We start from the raw sequence: 13,161 nt of genomic DNA on the forward strand, positions 1-13,161 counted from the left end.
AACGCTTGTTCAAAATAACCTCTTAATAACATTTTAAAAAAAATAATAATTTAACATTAGATCAACTTGCCGCAGAATCTACGCTGTGTTGTTGCAAGTGATTGAGTCAAGAATCAGACAAACGTCGTGGTGAAGGGTGACAGGCAGGTGTGGAGAAAAGAGCTGTGGAGGGTTTGTGCCATCTAGTGGTTTAGAGGAAATTAAAAAGCAAATATGCCTTTTACACAGGGGTGCCTTAACCCTGTTGTACATCTTATTATACATTATACGCAGACATGGGCAGTATTTCAATTAAATGTATTTTAAATACGTATTTAATTACTTTAGTGTATTTTGTAATCTTTATTTTGCAGGTGTGGAAAAAATAAAATGTGGTTTGTAACAAAAATTTGAGGGAGTGTATTTTGAGTATTTCAAATACTTAAATGCTTAAGAAAAATCAGCATTTTAAATGATTTTGCCATATTTTCGGTCTGATGTTGGCAATGGCAGTGTCCAGGTTAGATGCACGAAAATCACGTGACAGCCTGTAGACCGGGCTCAATCCAAGAAGTGAATGAGTTTTGAACTCTTAAAAACGGCATTAAGGTAAAGTGTTTTGTGAAAAATATAGTCTACATAGTCTACACACACACACATATTGCACACTGAACGGAATTATAGAGAAAATAATGTGCCTTATGAGATCAATGCAGTGTGTTGTCATTCATAAAAGGACATCATAGGCCCTACCCATTATGAAACAGCGCGTCTGTCGTAACTCCACTGAAATCTTCACAATAAAACATCCATCTGCAGTTTTTACACGTTTTTAAACGCATTACATATGAGAAATATTGATATTGATTTTGTATAAAATAATCAATCCTATTGTTTTTCAGTAATTGCGCGCGATTCTACTATGGAAAAGGCATACGCGGTCAGGGCAGTTAGAGTCTCGTGTGTAAAACAAACCCACACATATTATGATTAATATGATTAATCATATATATAATTATTAAAATGGAATTTTGATTTTGTGACGAAAATTCTCTGTCTGTTATTTTTACACAAAAATCGCTGCAAAAGATGCTTTCCAACAGGTTTTATCGTAGTTTTTGTCCAACTCCATTGACTTGTATTGTTTGTTCTGTGAGGTAAGGTATTAATCCGCTGACGGAAACGGAAATGGGGTTGTTTGTATTCTTTCTGTAGTCTTCCAGTCGCGGTATTGTAGGCTACGCTATCCAAACATTGGCAAAGGTGCATTATCGCCACCAACTGGGCTGGAGTGTCTATTATTCAAGCTCTCAACGGAAGAATGTCCGGTTGCGAGGCGTTTGGAAAAATAGGTCCACAGTTTTACAACGAATGGTAAAACACCTGTTGGAAAGCATCTTTTGCAGCGATTTTTGTGTGAGCATATCAGTGAACACCCCAGACCACTCGGTGAGTTTTACGTCTTTTTAAACTAAAGTTTAATGCGTTTTATAAATGATTGTTCCAGTGCCCCTATGAAACTAAGGATGGCCCGATACCGATACTGGCATCAGGGATCGGGTCGATACTGTCCTCATATACTCGTACTCATAAAAATTCGCCGATACCACGTACATTTTGCGAAACGAAACTGGCCGCCGCGAGTGCTTTGTCGAGGTGAACTGAGGCATAGGGACGTGCACTCCCAACGCAAAAGAGTGCGGCGCGGCACTAGATCTGATGGCCGAGCGCGGGCGCGGGCGGTAATGCACTCACTCTGTGTGCGGGTTCCGGGAGAATAAAACGATTCGCGGGACTCCTGCAAACTAGAAATATCTATGAATACAACATATTAAAACTAATAGATTTTCATTCATCTGTTGCAGAAAAGCAAGAAGAACAACTAAAACAAAATAGAAACGATTTACAGGCCAGAGTTTCTATTCATAATATGTTTGCAGCGTTGAGCGATGTAGCCAATCACAGACATGTGTGTTGATTTCTTGAACGCAATGGCTAATCAGAAGCATTTAAGATAGACTCCCCTCACTGCTCAAAACTTTTTTGTTCAGTGCTGAATTCTGTATGCTGGCAAATCCTCGAATTATAACAAACAAAGTGTGGATATTATGAAAGATTCATTGTGCAGTCAGCTTCATTGGTAATAACAGATGTGTGAGATCGCGATGAACTGTCAGCTTTTTAGGAATTAGACTATTAAGGGAGCGCACTTTGGGCGCATTCAGTCATGTCAGACCATGCACGCAGTAACTGCTTGCTTTTATGTTAAATTAACAGTGGTTTGTGTGTTAATACATTTATTATTTTACTCATTATTATTTATTTTTAGACTTGTTAAAACAAGCAGAGAAGAAAATAAAAACAGTCTTCTAACCTGTGTTCTAAAATAGTCTTCTGTCTTCTTTTCTGGGAGCCTATAGTTACTTTTGTGGTAGAAATATCGGTATCTGTACTCGATATCGGCAAGTACACAAATGTAAATACTCGTACTCGTATCGGTTTGAAAAAAAAATGGTATCGGGCCATCCCTATATGAAACCATTGTGGAGGTGCTAACACAGAAACCGAAAATTCTCGGGACAGCAGCATTTGTCCAAATTTCAATCTTAACCGTTCTATTTCATCAGAAACGATCTTAAAACAGGGCTTTAAGTGTAAAATACCAAACTTGTCCTTTAAGGCACGAGTAGAGTAACGGTGATAATATGGCTACGTAGCCTACATCAAACATGTTTTGCTATTAAGGGCAGCTTACCACACCATTGATGTGAACTTAGCTATACATGCCATTTACGTCAGAGGGAGCTATTTCAGGCCCTGTAGAGATTTAGTGAAATGCCCATACTTTTTTATTTTGCTACTTCGCCATTTTGAATTTACACATTTCTCATATTTGTGTTATTGCTACTATTTGTGTTATTGACCTTTCAGTAATAAAAAAAGACTTAAGATTATTGTGGGAGTATTTTTGTATTTTCAAAATACTAATTACTTGTATTTCATTTAAATACATTTTTCACATCAGTATTTTGTATTTTATTTTGTTACATTTCATGAGCCAGTATTTGTATTTTGTACCAATACCTCTGATGATACAGATATGATTGAAATGTTTCCGCTTGTAGTCGTCTTGTAAGGGATAGTGTTTCCGGGTACAAGCCTCCACTTGTTTCAAGTGAGAACGACAGTCGTTTTTGAGCAGCATTTAATCATGTTACACATTTATAAACTCCCGATGTATATACTACAGTCTCTGGACTCAAGGCGTCCTTGACACTAATATTATTAATGATTCATTAAAGGTGAATCGCCATCTGGACATCTGGAATTTCAGTATGGAGATTATAGTTAAGATCATGATTCTTCAGTAGTTTTAAAAACGAGTGTATATTAGTACCGTTACTTTGGTTATGAAATCTGATAGAGCGTTTAGACCCGTACACAGTGACGCTTGACGTCGGACTTAAGGATCAGATGGACTGTTCAAGACAGAGGAGCATCATGGGAGTTGCAGTCTCACCATAGCCAGAGTACGCATTGTTAGGTTTGCGTCCACGTCCTCTTCCTCCGTAGGTGCGTGTGGTTTGCACAGAGTTAGTGCTCTCGTCCGTGAGGTATCCCCGCTCACGCTCACCAGCGACCCCTGACCCCGAGCGGCTGGGGGCTGCGCGATAACCCACCCCAATCTGACGGAGCTGCTCGTCGATCTGAAGACGCTCCAGACGCAACTGCTCTACCTCCTGTCAATCACAGAGAAACAGAGGCGTCAGGCACTACATATGCAGAGTTAGAGAAAACACACAGAAATCTGTCCCAAAACACAAAAGAATATAGACTGGTTGTCATTGTTAAATAGCAAAAGGGGAAAAATTATACAAGCTATGAATAATCGCTGAAAATATATGATAATATAATAAAATATGCAATATAAGACAATATAATATATATCAAAAATAATGGTTAGATTAATTAATCGCCACATCGTGCAATTAGATAAATTAAATCGTGTAATTAGATAAATTAAATCACTTGACAGCCCTAATTATCATAATATATATATATATATATATATATATATATAAATAAAATTATAATAAAATATAATCACTGGTTTTCATTGTCCAGCAAATGGGGGAATATTAAACATGCTATTTATATTGCTGACAATATAATATATGATCATATAATACAGTATGTATGTAACATAATATTATAAATTATTATAATATAATAACATACACATACATATATATATAAATAATAAAGTAACCAGTTATAATTATTATTATTTTCAATTATTTGTTTGTTTTAATATAAAAAAAAAAAAATCAGTAAACCACTTAAAGTCTCTCCAATAGAGGCGGCGGCTGCTGAAATGATTGCCGGTTCTAGCATTGCTATCAGTCTAGCAGGATTATCTGCACAGACAGCATTTATCGCAGTGGGTTTTCACTAGATGCAACATGTCTGTAAACGTGTGCGGGTGTCAAATCAGAATGTGACAGCTGGCGGTTTGAAACAGCAGCTGAAGAGCCACGCTGGTAGAGCTGGGATGGGACGGAGAGGGGAAATGTCTATTTTGAGAGGAGTAGATGGCATGTAATCCACACCTTGCCCCCTGCCCAACCATATCTGCCCCAATGGGGGTATTTTTAGCGTCAGTTCGTGGTTAAGGGTGACCAACAGCTTTTCATGAAAGCAGAGATCAGCTGACCAGTCAAGATACCAAAGTTAATTTAAAACATCTTTAGCGGTACAATGAAAATGTGCAATTTTATTTTGAAAATAATGTATCAACATGAACAATAACAGAACAAACACATGCGAGTTCCAGACACCCTTAAGCAACTGCAATCAGTTCCGAAGCTGAACACCCTTAAAGGTGCAATGTGTAAAAATGTTGAGTATCTATTAACAGAAATGCAATATGACATCCATAACTATGTGTTCAGTGGTGTATAAAGAACTTACTTAATAAACAGTAATGTTTTTATTACCTTAGAATGAGGCATTTATATCTACATAGGCGCGGGAATCCCCTTCTATGAAGGTCGACATATTGTGACGTCATGTTTCTACCGTAGCCGACAGGGAACAAACAGCGTTACAGAGCGCGTTTCCTCACTACCTTGAAAGAGAAGGCGCAGAAAGCTAGAAGCTAGCCATGAACACCGTGAGTAGTGACTTTTCCCTTGTCAGTGGTGTAAAATATGTAGTTGGATTGTTTCATGTAACTTAATTCTTCTCCCTCGCTGTGTTATGGCTGTGTGGGGATAAATGTGCTGGTTACGTTCGTGAGACAGCTGATTAGCACTCTTGTCATTGACCGTAAAACAGTTACAGGAATCACCAACCCGTCGATCTTGGAAGCATTTTAAGTCGATCGAGTTTCCAAAATCAGAGAAAAAAAGCCTATTGTGTGTAGTAAATGGTGTCTAGGGGATGCGGAGGCGCGCGCGCTGTTACAATCATGTTATTTTTGCAGCACGCACCTTTGGGCTCATGCGGACGCGTCCAGTATAAACAAGGCTTACACTTTAACCAGCTCAGCCACAGTAACAGCTCATATTAGCCAGCTAAACTTTTACTACCCTGTTAGAAAAAATATATAGTTGCATAGTTTCATGTGGTTCTTCTCCCTCGCTGTATTATGGGTTTGCTATGTGGGGAGAAATGTGCTGGTTACGTTTGTGAGACAATCAACTAATTACTATTATTATATTACGTATTAAGACCCTTGATCCTCACCTGACTATGGCTTTGTAAACTTTATCCATGATGTGGTTTATAATGGACTGTGGTACAGAAACTTGGTTTACTCTGGCTATTCTCTGCCGTCTCAGACGACGATGTTTGTCCCGTTTTAGCCACCGTAGCTTCTTTGAAAGGGAGGGGTGAGCGGCGGGCTGAGCCCTTAGTGTAAACTCGCAACCGAACCGCTAGATGTCGCTAAAAGTCACACACTGCATCTTTAAGGTGAAATATGCATGTGCAAAAAAGGACAAACCTCAGTTTTTATGACTGGTTACTAGGGTTGGGTATCGTTTGGGGTTTTTGTCTCGATACGTGTGCCATATCGATAATTTTAAAACGGTACCCGTGCCTAAACCGATACTTTTTAAAAAAGAGCTTCAAAACGATGGTGAATGACATTAAAAAAATGTTTTTTTAATGAAAAAAATAAATTGAATATATTAATTTTGAAGTATATAAAAATATAAGTACCGTAGTCTAAATACAAAACAACAAATTTATATCATAAATTCACAATAAAACCTAAGGCACCTAACCCAACTTCAATAATTTAACACACACAAAAAAAACACTACAGTACAACAACAGCAAAGTCTGTATTCTTGGTATCCTACAAACCAGCAATCCTTTTCACATTTTTTTGCCTTCCCTGGCAAAATACGACACCTCTCCTGACTTATTTCATGTCCTGCACAAGGTGAGCGTTATTTTAAAACACATCACCTTAAATGCCGTGACGTGAAACCCCTCGTGGAAGAAGAACATTGTCATGTTTACAACTGTGACAATGAGCTCTTATCAGGATCAACTGAATGCTGGATTTCAAAAGTATGTGAGTTCGGCTCTATTGCTGCAGTAAACTTGCACAACGTTCTTGAATGATTAATTTATTAGATGTATACGCCGGTTTGTTATGGTAGGGACGTCGACTTCACATTTTCAAACTAAACATGACGCGGAAACAAAAACTATGATTGGTTGTGTTACATGTCAGTCAGTCTTTGGCTGATATTTTTATTCTTAAATACATAAGTGAATGTGGTTTGTCATTTAAAAAAAACCTTTATAATGATCATTCATGTTAGTTGATCTATAACACACAATGGCCCCATGTTAGTAGGCCAAGCACCGCAGATCAGAGAATTGTGTCTGTCAACACGTCAATTCATCCACTTCTCCTGAAATACTTTAAAGTGGCTGAAGAACTGTAAGAAGAATATAGTAAATTCTATAGTTACATACACAATCTGTATCTAAACAGGTCATCGATTTATAATTGAAAGGATTGTTTTTGCCTCTTCCATACAAACTATAAGTGTTGTTTTGCTAATAATTATGTGTATTTGAATGTCTGAAACCTAAAATAAACCTTATGTGGTTGAAAACCCAGAATAGTTGTGATAGGTTAAATAACAGTGCTGAGTGTGTCTGTCTCTGCAGCGCCAGCCAGCCAACGCGCGAACGCAGATTTGAATTACGAAGTTGATCACGTGATCTAAACGTTCTTATCACACTGGTGTGAACGATCGTACGCGTCAAAGGGTTAACTAGCGATCACATGCGTTGATGATGCTTGCGTCCGTTTCGGAGAACCAGAGTGCAAATATTTCAACCGACAGCTGAGGGATTTAAGTGGTACAGAAATGAGGCACCAAAATCTGCGTTTTGATTCAGTCTGGTTACTTAGGTAACGGGTTTCAGCACCCAACCCTACTGGTGACTAACCTGAAGGTAGGCCACGTGGTATTCGAGCAAAGCCTGGGCGTTACTGATGTTCTCTTTGGTTCCAACAAAGATAAAGGGAACCATTCCCTGAAAAACAAAAAAGTGGAGGAATAGCAGTTTTGTGGTGTTAGTAAAATCAGAAGCAATTTCAGATGCTTAAGGTTAAAAACATGTCAAAATGTGAGTACACTTGCATGAAAAAAAAAAAAACCCCAGCTTGTTCCTAATAATGTGTTGTTTTCCTCACTGAGGTTTTATTTATCTGTATTTGTTGTATCAGGTGGGCGGCTCATTCACCTCTTGGCTGCTGACAGTGTTGTCTCTGACTGCCCCCTGTCTGCCTACCTCCTCCCTGGGCAGCTTTTTGTCATTGTCCCCTTCGATCCGGACCCGAACCACACCTGATTTGTCTACTATTTCCTGGATAATTTTGCCGTTTTTGCCAATAACCTTGCCTGTTGTAAAAGAGAATCAGTGGGTAAGAACATTTTCAGAATGTATGTCGGTCCACAAATAAACTGCATCCAGAATTGCAAATGAAATGAGTCTGGGAAGCCAAAAACCAACTCACCTACGAGATTCCTGGGAACCGGGAAGGAATCCTCTTTAAACTCCAGAAAAGTTCTGGCCTGCTTTACTGCCTCTGGGGTCTTGAGTCAGAAAGAGAAAAGCCGTCAAAAACACTGCCGTCACTCACCTTACATGCGTCTTTATAAAACCGGACCAGATGAACTAGGGGTTTAACGGTACACAAAATGAAGGTTCGCTATGTACCTCGGTTTTAAATGCAAAATGTGCTAGCAAAGTACTTTAGAATAAGATTAGAATTATTGCGCTCCCATTCTTATCCGCTCCGTTTATTTGACGCTCCTCCGTAGACGCTGCCACTTGTGCACTGAAGTCTGCAAAGGATAATCCTTTGTCGAAATGTACAACATAAGGTGCAAGTTGTGCTCTGAGGACAACATGCATCTGACTCTAGTACAAGCCATGTAGATTTAATGTTTCAAGTGCTTAATATAAAACATGTCACATGTTTAAGAATAAAAAAAAATAAAGATTGTTTCTTAAAAAGATATCAACTTCAGGATTCCGCAATTAAAGAGAAAGATTAAAAAATTAAGTTGCATGGTCATTGCCAAACAGCAGATTAGAAAAATGTACTTAGATGCAGTGACTGTCATCTCAACGTTGTTGCTTTGTTCAATAAAGTCTTATTTTGACTTCCTGAGCTTCATTTGCAAGAAAGGGAGACTTTTCTCCAAGACAACATCAACTACGCTGATCATTGCCTATAGAGGGCGGTTTAATAAAGGATTAATTGATTTCTAGCCCTTGCATTAACTTTACTACTAGATATATTTATGGAGAAGAGAGATAAAAACCCGCCCTGTACAGCCATGATCAGCTGTTCGGCCGAGCTTTCGATGTTGTTACGGAAAGGCTGAAGCTGATCGGTTGGTTTGTCACATGACCTGCGGTGCGCTTGCTGCATTCTGAAAAGTTGAGATGTCATCTCGCCGCGGCAGAGGTGCGCCTGGAAAAAGAGCGCACCGCACCGCTTCCATTATGAGCGTGCTTGCCGCGTACTTCTGAAATAATGATCTTGAGAGTGCTGAAGACGCGATATGTGAATGAACGGCCCCTTACGCTTCATTTCCAACAGTTAAAATGAGAAATACATTCTTCACAAGATGTGTTTGATTATACCATCTGGATACTAAAAACTTGATCAGGTGAATGAGTGTTTTAAAAAGTTAAAAATCACCGTTCTAAACTAATGCACGGCTAAACAGGCAGTAGCTTGCACATCACGCGCAGATCGCGCGCACACAGAAACATTCAGTAGCGTAGAAATGTATTGTCAACTCTGTTCTGTGATTTATCAATAAAATAGTTTAGAAACTGAAAAGTTCTAGCATATATTTCTTGGTACCCACAGCTTCACTATTAGTAAAGAGACGCTGCCAGGTAGAATTAATTCGCACGCACTAATGCTATTAATGCATATATATAAATGTAATCTTTACTGTGCTAATTTTTCTGTATCTGATTTAGAACGAGCGGAAATCTGTGAGAAATATGACAACCCAAAGACACAAGAACTGATAAAAAATAAGCTGTTATGTAGGAGCGCTGTGCCAATATGCCATAGCTGTGCAGAAGAAAACACGCGTTCGAGTCTCAGCTCGAAGTTCAGGCTTATTTGTTCATTAATGATGTCATCAGACTAGACTTTAAATCACAAATGTCGACTTAAAACCCCAAAAGTCGTTTAACCCCTAACATGCAGGGGGTCAAAATAACACTGTATTCGTTTAGTACACAAGCATACCGAACCGAAAGACTCGTAATTAACTTTTTTTTGGTACAAATGCATGTATTGTTACACCCCTAAAAAAAGCTCTTAAAAAAAAAAATATGAAGACCTCTCCGTAGATCCTGAATGTGCAGCTCTCTTCTTCCAGCTCAATGGCTGTGACGCCGGGAACTTTGCGGGCCTGCTGGATGTTGGCGCCGTGAGAACCGATGGCCAAACCCATCAGATCCTCACGCACCCTCACTTCCTCCTGATACGCAGACGCCAGCTGTTTACTTGTCTGCGGCACACACAAGAACACACACACGTTGAGCTGGATGTCTGTCAATTAAACCACATGGGGATTCTAGCATAACCAGGATCACTTTCAGGAACAGGCATATAATTACCAAAAAAAAAAAAAAAAATTGTACAGAAAGAAAACTGCACAAACAATCAACGGGGGAACAAAGTTTGAACTGCAGAGGAATTCTTCCCACAAATTGTGGCGCTTCAGGGGGAAAAAATCTGCTCTACCCAAATAAAAAAAAGCACAGGCAGCTCTTCAGTTTGATTACTTAATGAATTGGTATTTGTGGTAAAACATTGTTGTACAAGCACTAAATCAAGTTAACTATTGCTTAACTTACATGGGTTTATGCCTATACTGATATCCACAGACCAAGCTGCCAAAAATAATAGCAATATATATATATACACACACGATACAATTTAATGACAGCAAGAGATATATTTAATTATTTTTCTACAATATTTACTCAATTGAATGAAAACCATTTTACAAATTCCATTATCAAGCCTGCCACTGACACAAGGGGGAGCTACTGTTTCTGTTAATCGGTCAAACTGATACTATTAACAATCAATGCAATAATCTCAACCAGCTATTATATCTTCATGTTTATTGTGTTGTTTAGGACAGGCTAACCTATTTAAAAGGGAATGAGTATCAAATGGTAGTAAATTAAATAAAATCCCATATTTGCTAACCTCTAAGTGTTTGGTGGCCTCCTCATTACGGGACATCAGCATGAGTTTGGTGCGAATACTCCGGAAGTGCATGTCACTCAGTAGAGATGCTCGTTTCACCGTGGACTCGTTTGTGGACTGTGGAGAAACAGACAAACACCTTCAGACACAACGGAGCGTATTTCAGTCTCATAAAGAGAACAGAAATAAGAATTCAACACCGACCAGGACAATCAGTTGGTGTGTAGAGGTGTTGTAGAAGATGCAGTTGGCTCCGATTGCTTTCCTGAAGTCTTTGTGGATGTTCTCAGTTAAACAGCTGCATCATTCAAAATAAATAAATAAATAAACAAACAATTCTTCCAAAACTACAAACTACAAAATCAATAAAAGCAATGGTTCTGCTTGTCAGTCTTAATATAGTTCATATAAGCTGGGTCGTATTTTATTTTATGCAAAGATTTTTTTTTTCATGGCTTTTAAGCATCATCGCACCGTCTGTTCACATTGGCTTAATTTGGTTAGCCTGAGATAAAATGACAGACAAGTTTAAACCAAAATACTGCTTAGAGGAAGCAAGATAGATGTAGAGTAGACAGAACAATAAAATGTGCAGATATACACTACTATTCAAAAGGTTTGAGGTCGTAAGTCTCTTATGCTCACTAAGGCAGCATTTGATGATAAATACAGTAAAACTGTTAAATATTATGATTAAAGCTGAATTTTCAGCATGATTCCTCCAGTCTTCAGTGTCACATGATCCTTCAGAAATCATTCTAATATGATGATTTGCTGCTCAAGAAACATTTTATAAATGTTAATAATAAATGGTCATATACAATTATATAAATTATCATTTTAATGCATCCTTGCTGAATAAACGCATTTCTTTTTTTTATACAGACCCCAAACTTTTGGACTGTAGTCTAATATAAATTTCAAAAGACCAGCTAGAGTTGGGAATCGAATATCAATTCTAGTCAGGAATCAGATACTTGTAAAATAAAAATTCAATGTGGTTTTAAACCATTAAAGCTCAAGACATGAAAGAGAACTGAATCCGGCATGCGTTTTCTGTGCATGGCACAAAAAGCCACCTCTCATATAATATGAATAAATAATAAATACCTAATAAACCTACTGTCGTCTCTCATTACTGTTAATCAACTTTTTTTTACCATATTGGAATCGAAACTGGGAATCGATAAGCAGAATCCAAATCGCTAAAATTTGAACATTACCCAACCTTAGCTGTGTGCCACCCCATCAGAATAGACCTGCGACCCCACAGAACCACTGCAATAAAAAAGTTGTGAACATGTGACTTACATTTCTCTGAGATCCTCGGGTACAGCAATAGGGACTTTGTAGAAGGAGTTTTCAGAGGAGGGGCTGTTGGGATTGACTGGCCGGATTCTTTCCGATGTGACGATTTCATTGTATGTTGCGTCGCAGGCTGCATACTCGATCACATAGAACTGAACGGACGGAATAAAAAAAAAGAGATAATGCCCACCACACACACATGAAAATATCTGCATGCTAACCTATGCTTGTTAATCGTTTAGGGTAGCTAGTTAAATTGTATTATTATACCAATTGTTACTCTGTGGAATCATTTTGGTTGGTCAAACAACATTTTGGGAACAAATATTTTTGTATAATGACTGTAAAGATGTATTTTATGACCATTTTATAAAATCATTTAAACTCAAAAAAAAAAAAATTTAAACTCACACTTATTTACTTATTTGGCAATTATCCATGCAATAAGCGAGATGATTCTGGGTCTGTTGGGTTTATTTTGCACTGCAGTAATGACCAGCTGACTGTTTATCACACAAGTCACAATGGCCTCTTTCACAGCCTCACCACTTTAAAGACACAGCAAACAGACTGAAGCTGCTCAAAGACGGTTTTGTTGTGCTAGACCACTAGCTCAAAATGACAGTAATAAGTCACTCTGATGAGACACGTTAGCATGTCAACTCACCTTCATTTATGTAGCGCTTTTAAAGATATAGATCGTTTCAAAGCAGCTTTACAGTGATAATAGGAAATTACAGTAACAGATTGTTTTGGCTTTACAGCAGCTCCAGAAAGTTATTGTCCAGCTAAATTTTACTACGCAACCTAATATTGCGCGTTTGAATATATATGTGCGCAGGCGTATAGTCCTTTACAAACCAAACCTTTAACAAACCACTTATCTGGCCTTAAAAATGTATAATGAATAATTATTTATCGCTTCCGCGTAGCCCGTTGAACCGGAATTATCCCGACAACGTAGCACAGCACACGCTCAGTGAGACCGAAGCAATCTTGCAGACAGAAGCATTAAGACAACATTAAGTATCTACTGCCTGTAAAGCAATAAAAGCAGTGAGGAAGAAACTATATTTGAAGATAAT

The 13,161-nt window shown here is 38.2% G+C and overlaps 1 protein-coding gene across 2 annotated transcripts in view; it reads right to left on the bottom strand.

Annotated features, from left to right (window-relative positions):
* The window catches only part of fxr2 (FMR1 autosomal homolog 2), a 36,613-nt gene that overhangs the window by 13,011 nt on the left and 10,441 nt on the right, over nt 1–13,161 (bottom strand). The window contains exons 5-12 of one of the 2 annotated variants that reach the window (XM_077227557.1): nt 12,080–12,228; nt 10,973–11,066; nt 10,769–10,885; nt 9,888–10,058; nt 8,030–8,108; nt 7,804–7,913; nt 7,459–7,545; nt 3,500–3,719 (exon numbers count right to left, since the gene is read on the bottom strand). In XM_077227557.1, coding sequence (XP_077083672.1) covers nt 3,500–3,719; nt 7,459–7,545; nt 7,804–7,913; nt 8,030–8,108; nt 9,888–10,058; nt 10,769–10,885; nt 10,973–11,066; nt 12,080–12,228 — 1,027 coding nt within the window. Of the gene's footprint in view, nt 1–3,499; nt 3,720–7,458; nt 7,546–7,755; nt 7,914–8,029; nt 8,109–9,887; nt 10,059–10,768; nt 10,886–10,972; nt 11,067–12,079; nt 12,229–13,161 lie in introns of both variants that reach the window. The other variant, XM_077227556.1, reaches the window with a different exon arrangement.

The sequence above is a fragment of the Siphateles boraxobius genome, unplaced genomic scaffold, assembly GCF_051911475.1.
Source record: "Siphateles boraxobius isolate OS27281-9 unplaced genomic scaffold, OSU_SipBor_1 130, whole genome shotgun sequence".
NCBI classification, from domain to species: domain Eukaryota; kingdom Metazoa; phylum Chordata; class Actinopteri; order Cypriniformes; family Leuciscidae; genus Siphateles; species Siphateles boraxobius.